Source organism: Thunnus maccoyii, chromosome 20 (assembly GCF_910596095.1).
Source record: "Thunnus maccoyii chromosome 20, fThuMac1.1, whole genome shotgun sequence".
NCBI lineage: Eukaryota > Metazoa > Chordata > Actinopteri > Scombriformes > Scombridae > Thunnus > Thunnus maccoyii.
The window spans coordinates 5,833,396-5,853,108 of NC_056552.1; the positions used below are offsets into that span (position 1 = coordinate 5,833,396).

The 19,713-nt window shown below is 38.7% G+C and overlaps 1 protein-coding gene across 3 annotated transcripts; it reads left to right on the plus strand.

The window, feature by feature from the left end:
- Window positions 1-86: 86 nt before the first annotated feature.
- On the plus strand, window positions 87-17,706 carry ndel1a (nudE neurodevelopment protein 1-like 1a). 3 transcript variants are annotated; one of them, XM_042398222.1, is made up of 10 exons: window positions 87-170; window positions 3,619-3,715; window positions 7,712-7,865; window positions 11,024-11,172; window positions 11,634-11,770; window positions 11,959-12,132; window positions 12,959-13,053; window positions 13,210-13,355; window positions 13,576-13,610; window positions 16,482-16,577. In XM_042398222.1, the coding sequence occupies exons 2-10, from the start codon at window positions 3,630-3,632 to the stop codon at window positions 16,493-16,495; spliced, it is 990 nt and encodes a 329-aa protein (XP_042254156.1). In that variant the 5' UTR covers window positions 87-170; window positions 3,619-3,629; the 3' UTR covers window positions 16,496-16,577. The 3 variants fall into 3 exon arrangements, with proteins under 3 accessions (XP_042254156.1, XP_042254154.1, XP_042254155.1); XM_042398220.1 differs by lacking the exon at window positions 13,576-13,610 and having other exon boundaries at window positions 16,482-17,706; XM_042398221.1 differs by lacking the exon at window positions 13,576-13,610 and having other exon boundaries at window positions 16,485-17,706.
- The last annotated feature ends 2,007 nt before the right edge of the window (window positions 17,707-19,713 follow it).

Genomic DNA, 19,713 nt, shown 5'->3' on the forward strand with positions numbered 1-19,713 from the left:
TAGAAATACCACAGATTGTGATTTAGGGTGTATTCTCCTTTAAATACGTCGCTGAGCAGAGCGGAGATCTTCAGACAGACAGACGGCAGAGGAGGAGACGCTCGGCCGCAGCAGCTCACATCAGCGGGCTTAATGCACTGATAAACATCTCTGTACGGGGCGATGTTCAGGTAACAATTCACTATAATGTGTCTCGTTTCATATCTGGTGTGAAAACAAGAACATTAAAATACCAGAACCAGTATGCCGTTGGCTGTTTTAGGATCGTTTGTTCGGGAAGAATTTGCACACCCAGTTTTGACAGCTGAGCTCAGCATCATGTGTCTGTTTTCAGTCGCTTATCTTGCTGTCATTTTTAGTCCTGTTTTATGTTATAATGATTACATTCGAGGTATTTACAGTGCATTTATTTAAATATATTATTCGATAAGAAAATATTCTAGTAATGCCTCCTTACTGGTTGTGATGGTTTCTAATCAGTGTTCAACAGGGTCTCTTCCGTTTCTCTTTGGGATTAAAACCTTAACCAAGTATGATTTTATGATCAGTATTTCTAAATAGTCAAGATTTTATAGTGTAGTCTTGTGTCATAGAGTCAGAAACATGAGGACCAATTGCCTGCTCACCCTTTTTAATCACAGATATTTCTTTTATTATATAAATCCATAGGCCAGTATCATATTTAACATTAAGCCGGGGCAGGAAAAGCTCTCAATATATGTTTTATTGCATTTTGCTTCTACAATTTCAGTTTCCCCCCTAGGCTGTGCTGTGGTGGTTGAATATAATCTGAATCTGAATTATTCAGTGTATGACAGAATGAATTTTCACCGGGCAACGTATAGAAGTCACTCACTGTAAGAGCAGCTATAAGCTCTGTATGGATTTCTGTTTGAAGTCAGTTTGTATTTTCTTGTCCCTCAGTGGTTGTAAAGTGTTTTTATTGAATGTGGATATGTGGCTTTACAACGTGCATGCAGGAGGTCAATGTTATGCATTGTGACACTGTACACTACAAAGACCTTGTTCCCGTCTCCTGTACTTTACTTCAACTTTTAATCCTCAGTCTTATTCATGATCACTTTCCAGCAGTGGTGGAGCCGAGCGATGGCCCAATTCTCTTTTTCTTTTTTTTTCTTGTGCAGAACTATTCCTGCACTTTAAGTTTAAAGTCTCCCTCCACTCAAAACTGTTTTTTTCTTCTTGTTGGATGTTTGAGCTTCATTGTGCAGAGTTAGAAGGCTGTTTTCATCTGCTGAAAGTAGAAAGTTTCTTGTGTACCTGTGAGTATGATATGTGACATCACAACTAGTTTGGAGCCAGTTGTGGTCCAGTATGCAAATTATTCAAGTGTGATATGGAAACTTGAAGCCTCCAGTGCACAAACACTGAGAATTTACAGTCAAGTAGGAGACATCTTGAGTCCAGCAGTTAAACTTTTGAAATGAACCATCTTTACATATTCATAGACTCTGGAATATTTAACGAGGGAGAAGGGTTAGGTGTCATTTTAAGGATTTTAACGAGATGAATATTTTTACATATCTTAAAACATGTTTAGAGGGGGTCTTTAAGTGAAGACACCAGGATTTTGGACATGCACAAATTCAACAAAGTGTATTTAAGTAGGGCTGCAACTAACCATTATTGTCTGGATTAATTATTTAAGTCAATGAAATGCTTAAAAATTGTGAAAAAGCCCGGGGTAATGTTTAATTAGCTTGTTTTGTCTGACTAACAGTCCAAAACACATAAGAATATATAAGACAAAGAAAAATAGTAAATCATCACATTTGAGAAGCTGGAAACAAAGTACCTTTGTCCTTTTTGGTTGTCTTTCGATTGACTAACTGATTAATCAACTAATCGTTGCAGCTCTATTTTAGTGTGTTCTGAAATTCCCAGTTGCTTTTGTACTTAAAGGGAAATTCCGGGTTATTTCATCCTGACGTATTTCACATAAATGTGGCCATTGTGTCTCTATGTGTTGTTCTAACTTTGCTCTCACCAGCTTCCTTATAGAGATTCGGGGAAACAAGGACTCGCCCAAAACGACGTTTGTCTGGGCGAGCCCTGCGAGCCTCCTACAGCTCGTCAAATAAACATGAATTTTACGTGAATAATTTCAAACGTTTGTCTCTGATCATTTTGTGCGAGTCCTCGTCTCCCGACACTCTATAATGCAGCTGGTGAGAGGAAAGTTAGCATGATCCATTGAGCCACGATGGCCACATTTATGAGAAATACATCTGGTTGAAATAAACCAGAATTTCCATTTAAAAGTTTTGGCTCGTTTCCTTTAAATAAGGAAATTCTTCACCATTTTCTGCCCACAGGAGTGTTGGGGATTTATTTTAGATTTTGTATCAAAGTTTTGGCTCTAAGACAACGTCCACTAACCACTGATTGATAACTTTTGAGGAATAATTTGGCTTTTTGGTAAATACGCGTATTTATTTACTTGCCGAGAGTTGGATGAGAATATTGCATAGTCAGCAGGCTTAGCTTAGCATAATGACTGTAAACAAGAGTAAACAGGTTAACTATTCTTTTCTCCCAACTTTTGTTTCCCATTAATTCAACTGTGGCCACAAAATGGAAAGCAAGTGAAAACAGCCTGTTTTCCCACGAGAGCAAAAACATTGTTTAACATTATTTGGGTCAAATGGTTTTGTTGTGTCGTGTTGTTGGCTGAGAGTATCTCTGTGTCCCTAGCCTACTTAAGTCAGATGGAGCGCATTAATGGGGACAAATATATGACAACAGCTTTCCTAAGACTCACTAGTTTCTCATTTAGACTTTGGTCGTATTCCCATCTGCTCTTGCTCACAGCTAGTTTGGTGTTCAGGGATTTAACACCAGCTTTCACTCTAATTATGAGTCAGTGTGATGAATGAGGCTGCTGGCCACAGTGGTACCTCCGGGAACTGTGTTTTCTCCTTTAAAATTTGCTGTTTACTCTCAGTATGTATGCTGAGCAAGTGGAAATTAAGTGCTCCCGTCATTGTTCTGCTGAATGTCAAAGTTTGCTTAAAGACATGTGCTGAAATAAAGCTACATTTGTGCTGCATTTTTAACCAAATCAGAGATTTCAAGTGTTATAAAATGTCAGCGGGCTCTCATTAAGGCCAGTTTAATATGTATTTAAATGTATGCAAAGCTACAAGTACGAATCAAATTAAAAATGCTGTCTTGCCCGTAGGAGCACATTTTGGAAACATTGATCTGAAGCTGTGTAGTTAATGTCTCATCTGTTCTTTTTGAGGAACATGTGGTTCTCTCTGTTGTGTATTCATCAGTGCTTCTGGGAATCTGGAGGGAGTGCTTTTCATTATCAATTCCCAGCTGTTGTTTGAAATAATTAACTCTTAAGTCAGTTTCTCACTTGATGTTGTTTCTCCAGCCTTGTTAGATACCAAGAGATTTTCAGGCTCAGAGATGAGGTTATAAGAAGTCAGACGAAACAAGGAAGTTTTCTCTGCTGTGATACGCTGGAGAATGTTGATAGATCATCCGGTCCATCAGCTTGTCTCAGCAGATTCAAAGCTCTGTGTTATAAATTTTCCCTTTTTTAATCTTGGTGTAATGACTCTTGTTTCCTTATTTCTTCCTCTCCAGATTTGTTTGCAATGGAAACGGATATGATACCAAAATTCTCCTCAAAAGACGAGGAAATTGACTTCTGGAAGGCTCTTTCCCTCAAGTACAAAACAAGGTCTGTGATTCATATTGTGGATTATGTGTTTCTCCTCCAGTCAAAGTCTGACATTATGCGTTACCTCTTCAGTAACAATGACTTAGCTTAAAGAATAATAAAAATAATAATAATAATCTTTATTTATAAAGGATTTTTTTAAAATCCACACGACAAAGTACTTCACAAAGGCAGCAAAATAAAACAAAAAATCTGCTTAGTTCAACCTGGACCCAATTTTCCATTTTCTTTTCCATCTTAGTGAATAATTCTGACAAATGTCATCAGTTATCAACTAGTCTTTGTTTGTCTGTGTGTGTGTGTGTGTGTGTGAGACACTAAAACCATCCAATTGGTTGCATGGCTTTTTCTACTAATCATTTGCATACTTTGCACACATGTATCAACAAGCAAGTGTTCCCAACAGTACAAAAGCTGTAAAAGGAAGCAATTGATTTAAGTCTTGTACTTTAAAGGCTGATCAATCATTTTTGGAACATTTGAGGTAATTTGAGGTATCATCACATGCTTAACTGAAGAGACTGAGTAATAATCATAACATTTGATGTAAACATTTTCATTTTACCGTCCTTGTACACTATATTTATTATATGGGCACCATTGTAAATGGTAAATGGACTTCCCTTACAGTACTGTGCAAAAGTTTTAGGTACTAAAAGTAAAGTTAGGATGCATACAAAAATGCTATAAATTGTTTTTATTTATAAATTAGCTTCATACAAAGTTCAGCAAACAGCAGAAACCTAAATGAAATCAGTATTTGCTGTGTGAGCAGCTTTGCCTTTAAAACAGCAGCAGTTCTCCTCGTTACACCTGCACACAGTTTTTCAGCAGGTCAGTTGTTCCTGCATCTAGGAGAAGTTGTCACAGTTCTTCTGTGGATTTCGGCGTCTCAGCTGCTTCTGTCTCTTCATGTAATCCCAGACTGACTCCATGCTGTTGAGATCAGGGCTCTGTGGGGGCCGAACCATCTGTTGCAGGACTCCTTGTTCTTCTTGTCGCTGCAGAATAAATTTGGGACGGATCAGACGCCTTCCTGATGGTATTGCATTATAAACAAGAATCTAAACATCTAAAGTGCCTAAAACTTTTGCACAGTACTGTATACAGTATAGCGCTTTTCTACAGACAAAGCGCTTTACAATTTTCACCTCTCATTCACCCATTCACATACACACTCACACATCAATGCATGCAAGGGACTGGCTTGACCATCACGAGCAACTTGGGGTTCAGTGTCTTGCTCATCCAAAACCTTTTGGGATGAACTGTGAGCCAGACCTTATCACCCAACATCAGTATTGAACCTCACTAATGCTCTTGTGGCTGAATGGGAGAAAAACAAGCCTGAAACCAGAAGAGTGGAGGCTGTTATAGCTCCAGATTAATGCTCATGGTTTTGGAATGACATGTTCACCAATTCTGTTTGGGTGTCCATAAACTTATGGCCATATAGTGTATTACAAGACAGTCAATTTGAGAGTGATGTCTGGTTGTAATCTCTGTATTTTTGAATTGAGGTACCTCTTTGTTAACTACGTTTGACTCAGATTTTGCCATTGATTTACTATCAGATTTTAGATCAAGTAGCTCTACAGCCTCTTTGTGTCTGTGGGAACGACAGCTCAGCAATGCACCACCTCAGGAATGCTTCATCTGCTATCTTGTCATTGGATTTCAGTCATCCATTCTCACTCTTTGAATTAAAAATATCGTTGACAGATCCAGTGTCACGAGTCTTGTGTGAGACGAGCAGTGAAAGCTCCGGTGGAAACCTCTCCCTTTTCCCCCGAGCGACAGCTCCTGTTTCACATTAAACATAAAAGGCTTTCACTTTTCTTTGTCCTCCTGTCTTTGAATAGGTTTATGTAATGGTACTGTTGCTGTGTTTGCTGTTGTGATTACACAACATTTTAATGATCTAAGGGCTACTAAAATTAGCTGTCAAGCTGAAATCTTATCTTATAGCCATTCGCTTGATTAAGAACAACTGATTGGAATCTCACACCCTGTGTTAAAGGAAACAATCTCGGGTGTACACCCAGTTATATAAGAATCTCTAGACAATAAGCTTCCTGCAAAGTCAAGGCCGCCTCCGTTCTGTTTGTGTGTGGTATCTGATGTAGGAATTTTCTTTTCTTAATACTTTTATGATTGTAAAATTAATGTTTTTATATTGAGGCAGTTCATATTAAAATAATCCAATATTTTTATGATAACAAGGGAATAAATGATTGTGTGATGTGAATATGAAATCCACAGATAATTAGCTGCTGACTCTCTCCTCTCTTCAGCCATACCAAAGCTTTTTAGCGTCTTTCAGCTAATTGTTTTGGTTTATGGCTCACAACTTTACTGTTTACTGGATATAAAAATGTCGTTTTATAGGATTTTCTGTCCCTTTAAGACTCTTTGCAAGTCATTAACAACAGAACAATAATTGATTTAAAAGCCTTGTGCATTAACTTATAACACAATTGGTGAGAAAAACCACAAATTTTACAAACTTGTGTTAAATATGCAGAAAATCAAGTGTCATGAAATGTTCTGCCTGCTTTAGGATTGATTCCCTCACCCTAGCCACTCTCATACGCTGGAGTATTTTAAATGCAGGTTGATAACTGTGAAGAGGAAGCACCAGCGTGTAAATTGGTAACAGCCAATCTTTTCCAAGTGAAACCGGTTCAAAGCCTGGCCTTACTGAACACAAGTGTTTGTAAATTGATTTTCTGGCTCTGTGCTACCTCTGGCACTGAAGGTCACATGATGGTTATTCCTGTTACCATTTTTAGAAAGCTAGGTCTGTGTGCGGCCATCTGTGCCCATCCATGACCATATCAGCAGACACTTACATAATCACCACTTTCTAGTAAAGCCGTACAGTGGTCACATATATAATGTTTTTTTTAAATGAAACACTCAAATCAGGTTCCTGGGAATGACCGGTCTATCTGGATAAACATAAACAGGATAAAACTGTCAAAATCTCACATGCAACCAAGTCAGTTCACTTTGGTGTTCTGACAGGTTTTTGTTTGTTTCACAAAAACTGGGCGAGACTGTGGCTGCATTTGGGGGTTGGGCGCCAGAGGCTTGTGCACAATGCATCCTGGTACATGTAGGCACTGACAGCACAGACTCAGCTTTCTCTGTGAATATAGCATGCACTGAGGAATTTATTGCTTCAATTGACTATATTTACCCTCAACACTGATTGGACATCCACATAAAACGTGGTGATTAATGTGTAGAGTTGCTGCCCAATTCCTGCTCTTTATATTTGGATTATAGGCTTTAAAAAATAATGGACGTAGCTACCTTGACGACACCCATTGATTTATGGACTCCCATTTTGATACTTCAAGTTTGCATTTTGACCATCGCCATCTTGGATTTTTGGCACCAGAAGTGACCATATTTGGACAGGAGGGTGGAGCTGTCCCTAATGCTAGCTGCTAGCTTGGTTAGCAAGGTGCATTTACAGTCTGTGGTTAACTGTGATAATGCTAATGCTAATTTTCGCTAGCGAAAAAAACATTAAAACAGAATGTACTTACTGGGAAAAACTGAACATCGGACTTATTAGAGGGTCTTTTAGTACAACCAAATGCTGAACAAGACTTATTTAGACAACCAAAATGTTAAAATTACCCTTCATGAACTGAAAACACACTGAAATAGCGATAGCTGCAGCTATGCCTATACTCTGAATCTGGGGTTAAACCAAGGTTACGTTACCTAATCATGTGGTGGTGGCGACGCGCCTGATGGCACCCACCTGTCACTCAAAGTGGCCACATCCTTAATTACGCATAACTTTAAGCCACCCCCTGCCAGTGGCCAGACAAAATAACATAAAGATAAAATTAAATAAAGCACTAGAAAGCTGTTTTCCAATTGAATGCACCCACCTGCCATGTCTCCCAGGCTGTTTGCATACTGACCTCTTTCTGTCTCAACTTCTTGGTTAATGCCGTCTCTTCTGTCTTCCCACAGCTGCCAGGAGGCTCAAGAGGAGCTGCTGGAGTTCCAGGAGGGAAGCAGAGAGCTGGAGGCTGAGCTGGAAGCACAGCTGGGCCAGGCTGAGCATCGTATGAAGGACCTGCAGTCTGAGAACCAAAGACTCAAGAATGATGTCGAAACACTCAAGGTAACGGCAAGAGTTTGTTGAAAGAGCAGGGAAGATAAATGAAATGATCTGTGTCTCTGTGTCAACACTGAAAGTGTTTTATCGGCTCAGGTTGCCACTTAACACAGTATTGGTGAGAAAGTAGTCCCGTCTGATAAAGACGTTGTAATGAGCTACAGTGATGATGATGATGTTTGATGAAGAGCTGCAGACGACCAGCACACCTCCAACAGGTGAACTACTTATTTTACTTTGCTGTGCTGTGTGATGGAAAGCACTCTCAGGAAATAAAGGAATAATTTGACATTTTGGTAACAAAATCAATCTAACAGCACCTCTTAAGTTCTCTAAGTAAAACACTGTATCTTGTTTGTTTAATTCATACAAAAACGGATGAGTAACTGACTGATGGGGCATTATATCTTAGGCTATAACTTATCTGAAATCACTTCTATGTTCACTTCCTCACTTCTCCCTATAAAATGGAAAATTTACTCAATAATGAGCAGTAAATTGAGATTTTGAATATTTACTAATCGTTATCACTATGCATCATCATTGACAGCGAAATGTTGCATTTCTCAAATAGCGTACATGTCATAGACACTATGGCTGTGTCTGAAATCACTCGGAGCAAATATTCGTAGGACAGAAGTGTAATATGACCATACCTTTTAAAGTGGAAGTCCACACGTCTCAGTTAATGAATCCTGACTTGATTAGAAGATTTAAAAAATAGTCAAAAATACATAGAGTAGGACTTGGCTATGTATGTGACTGTGTCTGTGAATGTGGATTTATGATGAGACCAGCTTTATATATATATTATTGTATATGTATGTAATCTTAACAATACATTAAACTCTGAACCAAGTAAGTACAGTACGTCTCCATACGTACCCATATGATAAATATTTGATGCTTTTTTTACAGCCATCTTATATCATCACTCGTCCTTGAGTGCAGTCTCTTGGGAGTGAGGAGAAGTGAAGTCAGGCTGTAACAGCTGCTGCTGCTGCCCTCGATGCACTTGTGATGCACTTGTATTTTTTTCTGGTGAGCCTGCAGCTTCGTCCTGGTTATATGTAAGGGGTCACAGGCTCATATTGAGATTGCACCTAGAGTATAAGGGCTGGTAATAAAACCTTGTCCCATGACCAGGAAAATAAAAGGTTGCCCTCGGGAAGAATATCACACTGTCATTTCTTGTGGGTCTGTGCTTGTTGGAGGCCGAACTCAGACAGTTATGATGTGATTTATTGGACTCAGTGAGGAGAATAGTCCTGGAGATGAAATAGTTTGGGAATCCATGTGCTATCTAAATGCTAATCTCACTTCATGAAGTGCTGAGGTACCTCTCTTTTCCAGTCTCAGCACTTATCATACCAACACCTGCTCTGTCCTTAGTGGGCTGTATACTGATGCAGCTGATCTTTATGATTCTTATAAATAATGCATCAGGTTGTGTCTCTCGTTCTTATTCTCGCTCCATAATTAGCAAAAGGCGGGTGGCACATTTTTCTGTCCATTTTTCCAGCCCGGTGAGTAAAGTCACCAGCTGGGATGAGACGTGTGTGCCAGGTTGTCTGTTTTGTTTTTCCAGACAAACAGTACACTTCACACATTACCTTGGTTTTGGGCAAAAAACACTCAAGTGGTCATTTCGGAGCAACAATGCACTGTTGGCTTTTCAGAGATGCATTCCTGCTCTATATAATACAAAACCGTTCCTTATTGTGGGTTAGATCACATACTTTCACCCATTGTTGACAGTTTTTTGTACAAACTACAGTGGCTCTGAGGAGCAAAACACAGCAGCATTACTGAAACACAGCATTTGTTAAAGTTCCCCTCTAGTCATGGTTTAAGCCATGTAAAATGCTTTGCTTTAGATAATATATTGTGTCTGATATATTGTCTGATTTTGTTTTTTTCTGCAAAATAAGTTAAATTATCTTGTTAAAATCTTTAAATCACCTCTACTCCTCTGCCTTCATTAGGAATTTCAGGATTATGAATATGCAAATTAGCCCCACTTTGCATTCGAACCCCCCACTGCTCACCTGTTCACCTTCGACTCTGCTCATCAGACACAGTAACCTCTGGTTGTTTCCTGTTACTACTGTATGCGGAGGACACAACACCGTTTAACAAAACAGCATCAAACAACAACACAACGACATTTCAGGAAAAAATTACATTTAAGAAAACAAAATTTTAGAAAAGACATTTCAGAAAATAGATGATCAAATCAAAGAACAATACAGCATATCACAGAAAATATGTCACAAAACACCAAAACATTTGAGAAAAGACAACATTTAACAGAACTAATAAATTTTTTTTTTTTAAAAACAACAGCGTAAAGACCACATTTTAGAAAATACTGTCATTTCAGAAAAGACAATGTTTTAGAAAATATATAATTTTGGAAAACAATAATTTTTCAGTAATCAGACATGACATTTCAGAAAAAATTGGGATGTTTACAGATAACAGATAACATGAAATTTCGAAAAGACTATATTTCAGAATGTGTCAGAAAAACCACACAAAAAAAATGAGGGGGAACACAAAATTCATAAAATGTCAAAATTTCTGAAAGACACATTACATATGAAACATTAAGAAAATCATCTCCTGTTCATTCATTTTTTGAAATGCTATAGTGTTTTGTAAAATGCTGTTTCCTGATTTGGTGTTGTGTTTTGTTGACTTGTTTATTTGTTTTATTTTATTAATGTTCTTCCTCCAATGTTGTGCTTTGCACCTCAGAACCACCATACAAAGCACATTACAGCATAAATTACTGTATATCTTAACTGGACTTTCATTGTGTGTTAATGGAATTTGCTGAATGAGATTCATGAATGAGGGAGCAAATAGAGGTCTGTCTGGTCCACGTGTGACCTGCTGCAGTTGATTCAGACACTATAGTAACAGCAGATATAGGTCAGACTTACAGACAGGCCCGGCAGTATTTATCGAGCTGATTGTCCCAGAGCTGGTGGATATATAGGTCACACTTCACATCCTGTGCCTAACAGTGGAGAGGAGGAAAATGCGGGGAGCACTGAAAAATGGATGATAAGATCTAAATGGTGTGCATCAGGAGCTGGTAAATGTGTTTCGGTCTTACATGAAATGTGATCATTATCCTGTCCTGTCTTGCCCTTCAGGAGAAGCTGGAGCAGCAATATTCTCAGAGCTACAAGCAGATCTCCATGCTGGAGGACGACCTTGGCCAAACACGCAGCATCAAGGAGCAGCTCCACAAATATGTCCGAGAGCTTGAACAGTCCAATGACGACTTAGAAAGAGCCAAAAGGTTTGTTTCTGCTCTTAACGCTCACTAGGATAAAAATAAGAAAATATCCCTGAGTAGCATTTGTGTGTCACTGAATTTACCATCCACACAACACCTTGACCTGATGCAAAGGTGTTTATTTTTCTCATTAGTGCAGCCACTTTGTGATCGTTATTTAATCTATATGAAAATTTGCCAGAGGTGCGAGTCTTGTTACAATTAGCAAATGGCTCAAATGCAATTGATTGCTGGCTTGAATTTGATTAAAATCAATGCTGCACTTGCACAACCTTGACATATTGATCACTTATCAGTACTTGAGTAGTCCAAAAAGAGTAGATAGGACTCACAGAAGGCAAGCCCATTTTATTTGACATTTTATTTGTGTTGAATGAAATGCTCATTTTTTTTAGATTTTGTGAAATTCATTATTTTGTTTGTTTTTTTTTCTCTCAATGTTGCTTCCTCCATTTCTTTCTCAGAGCTACTATCGTGTCTCTGGAGAACTTCGAGCAGCGTCTGAACCAGGCCATCGAGAGGAATGCTTTCCTGGAAAGTGAGCTGGATGAGAAGGAGTCGCTTCTGGTCTCTGTACAAAGATTAAAGGATGAAGCCAGAGGTGATTATTGATTAGATTTTACTAATGAGCTAAGCTGTCAGTCACCGCTTCACCTCATTAACATACGACTGCCGCAACTCCCCTCTTACTGATGAACTGTGTCAATTTAAGATATCTACTTTCCCACATAGTTGTACAAATTTCTTTGTGCCCTTAGCAGTTCCTTTTATCTTTTTTTATTTTTGCAGACTTGCGGCAGGAGCTCGCTGTCCGTGAAAGACAGTCAGATGTATCCAGGATGTCTGCTCCAAGTTCGCCCACACAGGACAATGAGAAGATGGACACTGCGGTACAGGCCTCTCTCTCTCTCCCTGCTACCCCACTGAGTAAAGGTCTGGACAACGCCTTTGCCAACCCAACAGGTACGTGCAGCCTGTCTTCCCTTGAGGGCTTTTTTTTTTTTTTTTTCAGCATGCAGGTACAAACTCTGAAATCTGAGATGTTTTGTACTTAAGAGCCCTGAAGCCTGCTGTTGTTTTCATGTATGGACACATCTAGGGAGGGAGAAGTGATTTTTAAAAGGAAAGAATGTGCCTTTATTTATGGGTAGGGTGTGGTATAAAATATCCAATTCCAGGAATACAAGTCAGTGGTTAAGAATAAAAGCATGGCTGTATGAAGAGAGCTGGATATGGCTCCACTACTCAGCATTGTGCCAATCTCCCCCAGTGGCCACTCGCGGTAGTGTAATGAGAAAAATCCCCATTATAAAAGAGAAGTCTGTAAAACTGTTTAAAGGATACCACAAACTGCTAACAATGTCAATTATTACTCTTTGTATTATGAATTTTTAAGCCATGAAAGTTTTGGATTTGCTAGAAAAGTGATTTTAACGTTTGTGAAGTCATTCCAACACAAAGTCTGTGGGCTGAGCGGGACCACGTGCAGTGGGACACGCAAACTGGAGCCAAACCCAAAATCAAGAAAACTTTTTGGCTTTATGCCCCAAACTACAAATTTTCATTCGATGGAATGGGTGCCATCTTTGAGTCTAATATCCAGGTCTTATAATACATCCATGATAAAAAAGCCGTAAAAATACAGTTTGTTAAAACAGCGAGGAATGAGAGTGTGCCAATACATGTTTGTGTATTTTTATCCATGCTAGTTGCTCTTGGGATATATTGACATTCACAGTGAAAACGTCATCTTCTGATTCATCTTTTTCATTCACCCTCCTCCGCTCAGTGCTTTCAAATGGCTACAGCAGCAACTCACCATTAACTCCCTCGGCAAGAATATCAGCCCTCAACATCGTCAGTGATTTACTCCGGAAAGTTGGGGTGAGTCATTCTGCGTTACTGCACTCAAAAACACTGTACAGTATCTCTGTTTATCCATCAGTTTCAGGTCACCTTTTCTCTTCCCACTCCCTGTAGAAAGTCCCTGTGTTTCCAGTGTGAAGGAGAGCATCATCTTCTGTTTATATCTCCCCTCAGGCTCTGGAGTCCAAGCTCGCTGCTTGCAGGAACTTTGCCAAGGACCAGAAGGCTAGGAAGGCGTACGCTCTTGAGAACAGCAACATCCTCAACGCAAACACAGCCAACTACTCGCAGTCACTCCATACATCATATTTTGACAAAGCGTAAGTGAAACCAAACACCCACCTGCCTTTGCTCTTAAATCTTTCCTCTCTTAGTCATGAGTCAGGGATAATTTATGACAAGAATCCTACGGTGTAATGTGATAGATCATTCCTGTCAGATGTGTTTTCAGGATGTCTTATGATAAAAGATTATGTGATGTGGATGATGATGTGTTGGATGACGAAGGTATCTGAGACCTGTGTGCATTTTTCCCAGCAGGACAGAGATGGTCACGTTCCCTGCATTGATTCTGGGTAATTGTAGCTCCTCCGCCTGTTAACTGAGTGTGGTGGGGCGCATGCATGCTGCTGCTGATTATAACAAGGCTCTTTTCCCATGTAGAGCTCATACAGTAGAAATAACCATAACTGTTGGTTAGATGACCTCGCCACTAACTATTCAAGGGTGGAGGTGATGGTGGTAGTGATGTAATGGTGCTGGTATTTCCCCCTTGCCTTTTATATTCTAAGCTGACCTAACAGATGTCTTTCTTGCCTATGTATGAGTGTGAGCAGTTAATTAAAGCTCTTAACTAACATCAAGAGCTTTTATGTATAGGAGTAAAAAACAAGCAAGTTTTGTCACAAGCCTGATGCAAGAGAAACTTGATGAAAGTGAAACTACTTCTACTGCTACTACTGGTTGTCATTAAAGGATCAGACTGGTTTTAGTCTATATTTTTGTTATTTTCAATAAATCTGATGAAAAGACCAAAACTACTTCCCTACAAACAAAACTTCCCTACCCTGTAAGCAGCACTCAGTTCCAGTTCAATTGATTTCTTCTGAAGACTTGAATCTTTTGGTCACAAATATATAGTTAAATTTTGAAAAAAGGCTCAGTAATTCCTAAGATAGATATAGTTTTTAGCCATGCTAGCGGTGTGGCTCTAGGATGCAGTTGGTCCACCACTATGGTCCAGACTGGAATATCTCCACGACTCTTGGATGGATTGCTATGAAGTTTAACACAGTTATTCATGGTCTCCAGATGATGAATCCTAATGACGTTAGTGATCCTTTGACTTGTCCTCTAGTGCCACCATCGATTGTATTTTCCAGTTAGATTTCTCTACAACTGGATGGATTGTCATGAAATTAGTTTCAGACATTCATGTTCCCCTCAGGATGAACTGTAATAACTTTGGTGATTCTGTAAAGTAGCAGCGACTCTGCAGCTCCCCTTGGCTTTACGGAGGTTTATAACGAGTTTCAGCTCATTGTTTAGCTGTCTGGCTGCAACTTTACTGTTTTGGTTTACTCTCAGCACTCTAGTGTAGTTTTCTGCCGCAGCAGGCAGCTGTTTTCAGTGAAAAAGCTCTAAAAACCCAGTGTACACTACCTGCTCAGCACCAAATGGCTGTGGACTAACTGGTGAACATAGTGGAGCATTTAGCAGCTAAAGAGCCAGATATTTCCCTCAGGAGTTGGTAGAGAGCAAAAACAACTAGAAGAGAGGGAATATTGGACTTATTTTCACCAGGTGGACAGAAACACATCTCCAAATAAATGATCATGTTGCTCCGTAAATGCTGGATGCGGAAATAAGCATCTGTTTGCTAACAAGTTCAACATATCAGCTTAAAACGTGATATGTCAGTCGCCTCACAGAGCTGATAGTGTAGTTTTAGACTCTGGAGCTGCAGCACAGTGGAATGAGATATATCAGGTTTGGATACACGAATGATACTTGTTGATAGGATCAATTCATTTTTGGTTTTACTCTTATTCTTTAATAGTCAATCATATTTATTGGTAAAAGTGCTGTTCCGTCTCATTTTATGCTGCTGTGTCACTGTCCTATCTATTGTGTTGACAACAGTTACTTATTGTGTAAGGCCGCTGGTGAGAGCAGGGACTGGCAGTGTGACAGTGTATAGTGTTTCTGCTGTGTGAGAGAGAATAAAGAGGCAGATTATACATATTGAAACGCGTAACCACAAGGGCGTCTGCTTTCAGGGCAGGCAGGTTCATGTACAGGTTTGAAAAAGCCATTTGATCTCACATAATTATCTCCTTTTGATCATTATTTTTCTACTAATTACATTTTAATTAATTGTGTTGAAGCAATTTTTGTTGTGTGAAAGCTTCCCAGAGTCATGACTCAGGCCTAAACCACGCTACAAATACTGATCATAGTCCAACTACGACTCACAAAAGGAAGCAGTTCAACCGGTCAGTGAGGATAACCCTCAAACTTCCTTCCCGGTTTCTGAGATAAAGTTCCATTTTTAGCAGCACATGAGGTCATCCATCTAGAAGTTGTAGCGTCCCTAGTGTGTGAGATGGAGACAGTTTGAGTAAATAATGAGGACAGAATGACATTGTGACCTGCTGCTGCTCAGGTCAGTGCTTTGTGCTGTGTTGGCAGCAGCTACTGGAAAGTGTCAGTGTGTCTGAGGTGGAGATTTGACAGTGATTGTAAACACTGAAGCTTATGTCAAACTGAGAGACTGGCATTAAGAAGGACATGAGAGGTTTATCTGACAATTTGATTAATTTTTACTGTAATTCCCATCTCCATCCTTCTTATGAAATCTCTGTCAAGCCATTTCTGCCAAGAAAAAAAAAGATGAAATGTTACAGAGACAAAAATGGTGAGTCAAATTTATGAGATAGGAAGTATGTCAAAATTTTGACTTTCGATTGGGGTTTTTTAAAAAAACATTTTGACTTGCCATACTTTTCGCATAATTAAGAATTAGTAAGTACATTTTTTGACTTATTATTTACTAAGAGTCAACATTTTGGTTTATGTCATAATTGTAATCTCAGCGTGTGTTCAGACAGAATGTAAAGCGAATTTTAGACATGGCGTGATAACTTACAACATCAATAGAAAGATGCATATTTGCTCAGGTTGGCATGAATTGATGTTTCAAACCATTTCACAGCAGTGATTGATCAGCAGATCTGAGTGATGAGGGGTTCAGAAAGATAATCTGGTACCAGTCCATGCAGTGCTTTAAAAACAACAGAATCTTAACTTAATCCAGTACAGACCATTATCATGTCAGCGGCAGGTAATGGGTTAGTTGGCCATTGGTACTGGTATCATCATTAATCCATCTAACGTTTTGACCTTCCTGGGTTGATGTCAGTCTCTTGTTTTATTTTTTTTTTCAGCAGCAGGACAGTGAACGGACTGGAAACTGGTACCCTGACAGCCATCACCGCCCCTCCTGCTGCCTCCTCCCCTGGCTTAGTGCCCCTCACTGTGTGACGGTAACTCCCCCCTCCGCCCCCCTTTTACCCAACACATCCATCCTGCAACAGAAACTCACATCTACTGTAATAAAAGGAGGCCCAGACAACGATGCAACACAAATGACTAATACTGTAAAACGTTGATGTACTGTTACCTTCTCTCACTCTCTCTGTGTCTGTTGCTCTGACTCAACACTTGTGCTTCGTTCCTGCTGTAATTATGTGTCCATGTCTGTATATTTTATGTGTTACTGTATATGCTGTTTGTTCACCGGCTTGTATAAAGATGACACAGCCGTCTCTACTCTGACACACGCTTTAAGATTCCCTCAGGATCTCCCTTGATTTGTGAAATAATTACTGAGTGCACCATATCATCTTAAAATGGAAATGATATGCAATTTAAATTTTTTTTTTTGTTGTTGTTGGAATTTTTGAGCACACAGTTAACAATTTAAACAGCTTTTTTCACTCCTTCTACAGCAATAACTTCAATTAAAGTAACAGTTAAGTGCACTCACATCCACCTCAAAGCCCATGAATGGGGGGGAAAAAAGGTTTTAATGGGTTGGCACATGTGCAAATGTCCTGAATAATTGTGTGCCACATGGTCTATGTCACCATCAATTATTGATGTTTTAAAAATGTCCACCATATGAGCCTCACAGGCTAATGTTTTAAATATAATAACTGATGTTTAGGTGAGGACTCAAGTGATTTTCCTGTTAACATGTGAGGGAGTCTCTGTGTCATTGTAGTGAGTCTAACAGACCATCTGTCTTCTGAACTATGTGACATGATATGTACAGTATTGGTCATATTGATCGTTATTTATTGGCAGCAGAATTAATTACAGCTGTCGTAGTGTTCAGACCAGTTAACCAGCATTCTTGGATTCTGTAGTCGAAATGTTTTATCCTGCTGAAGCCGGCGTTTTTTCCAAGTTAACACAAAACAAAAAAACATTTTTAGTACTGTACACTTTTCAGTAAGCACTTTGATCCAGGGTGTGAACTTAATCTGTTTTTTTTTTCATTTTTATTCAAGTGCAATATTGCCTGTTTGTTATTGTTCGTAGGTTTGATTTATGTCAGATTTCTTTTATGGCATGTTTTAATAAAATATATAATTATTCTCCATCTATTACTTTTGAAATGTTGACTGGTTCTTACTGTGGAGGAAATTAGACCTGCTACTATTATTTTGCTATATTTTCAGTATCTATTGATTAATTTTGGGGGGTTAATTGATTAATTTAGTATCCAAAATGACAGAAAACCTATTGTTTTCTAACTAAATCAAATTCCCAGAGCCCAATTTTATGTTGTCAAAAGTCTTGATTTGTCTTAACAAGAGTCTAAAACTCAATGACAGTCATTTACAATTATATAAAACAGACAAAAGCAGCAAATCCTCATATTTGAGAAGCTTGAAGCACCAAATATTTGGATTTTTTTCCCTTTATAAATTACTTAAAAGTACAAAAACAAACTCAATTATTAAATTTGTTCATCTTTTATCAACTGACTAATCAGACAGTCAAGTAATTGTTTCATCATAAGATGAATTAAACATGGTTAAACTTTTTTGATAACTAATATTGACCCTAATATGTGTGTTCACAGGTTTGTTTAGTTACACTGATCTGATTGCACTCAATTAATGTACCCAAGACTTGAGATCAAATGAAAATATTTACATGTTGTAAATCATGCTGGTGTGTTTCACATTTTTGGGGGTTTTCTTCCTTTTGTTCCAGGCAGCCATTTGTCTACATTCATTTCTGTACAACATGAAAATCCATCAGCAGACTCTTTAAACTTGTTAGAATCATCCAATCCATCACAGAGAACATTAAGCCTGCATTATGTCAAAGTTATATTATTGTTGCTTATTGCAGCACTGCTTTGCTTCACAACAATTATGTAGCTTTGACAAAAATTAATGCACACTCTATGTTTATTTTGAAAGATTAGACAACTTAAGCAAGAATCTGCCAGCGAAGGAAAAAATATATCTCAACATCTAAAACAACACAGCATACATTTGGAAATGGTCAGCAAAAATGTAAAGATGATTTATAGCCACCGGAGGTAAAAACAAAAAAATATGTATGTATGCTTAAAACTTGCCAAAACACTGATATGGGCTGTTAAATTGTAATCAACAGCGCCCCTTGCTGGACAAACATGTAAGTACAATAAAAAAGGAGCTGATCTGACTTTTAACACTTTGGTCATTTAATCACTAATAATCATGTCTCAAAACAGACACAAAATACTCAATTACATTTTCAATTCATCTGTTTGAAGTCATCCTGATGTCATGCACGGATGCTGCATTTATCAGAGTATAAACAGTTTGGCTTCTTGCACAACAGACGTTTTCAGCACTGTAACAAACCATACACTGTGCTTTCTTATTTACTGGAAACTGATGTGTGAAGATGAATTAATAGATCTCTCAGTGAAAGCAGGCCCAGTAGTATTTATAAACCTTATTATCTCAAGGTTTTCTTTACACAAGTGTATCAGGTTATGTACAGTCGCGCATATGTAGTGTCCACGTCTGAAGAGCTGCTCAACATTATATTCTGGCCCAGAAGTATTTTGTGGTACAACAGTGGGGTCAGTAATAGTTCAGGTCTGCTGTGCTCAGCTGCTCCCTCCTTTCTTCTTCTCTGCCGCTTCGTCTATCTGCCTCTGTCTCCTCTCCAGGATCTCCATCCTCTTGGCATCGTTGCGTGCTCGCTCCTGGGCCCTGATCTCTGCCACATCCTCAAAGAACCTGTGCCTGCATGGAGGAAAGAGCATCACATCAATGAACAAGGAAGAATTCACAATTAAGACGGCACTGACTGCTGTAAGCCGTGGCTGTGACATTTCAAATTATTTTGTATTTCAAATCAGAAAATGGAAATCTGAAGATTTTACATAATATCAACTCCTGTAATACGACTTTCAAAAATCTATTGACAACAACCATAAATGTAGGGCTGCAACTAACAATTATTTTTGTTGTTGATTAATTTGTTGGTTATTTTCTTCTTCTTCTTATTATTATTAGACAGTTTCCCAAACTCCAAGGCAATGTCCTCAAATGTCTTGTTTTTACCTGATCAACAGTCAACAAGCTCAAAGATATTCAGTTT

Coding starts and splice junctions, on each gene's coding strand:
- ndel1a (XM_042398220.1), top strand. CDS start 3,630: ATGGAAACGGATATGATACCAAAATTCTCCTCAAAAGACGAGGAAATT. Junction 3,716..7,711: donor TCCCTCAAGTACAAAACAAG/GTCTGTGATTCA, acceptor GTCTTCCCACAG/CTGCCAGGAGGCTCAAGAGG. Junction 11,173..11,633: donor GACTTAGAAAGAGCCAAAAG/GTTTGTTTCTGC, acceptor TTTCTTTCTCAG/AGCTACTATCGTGTCTCTGG.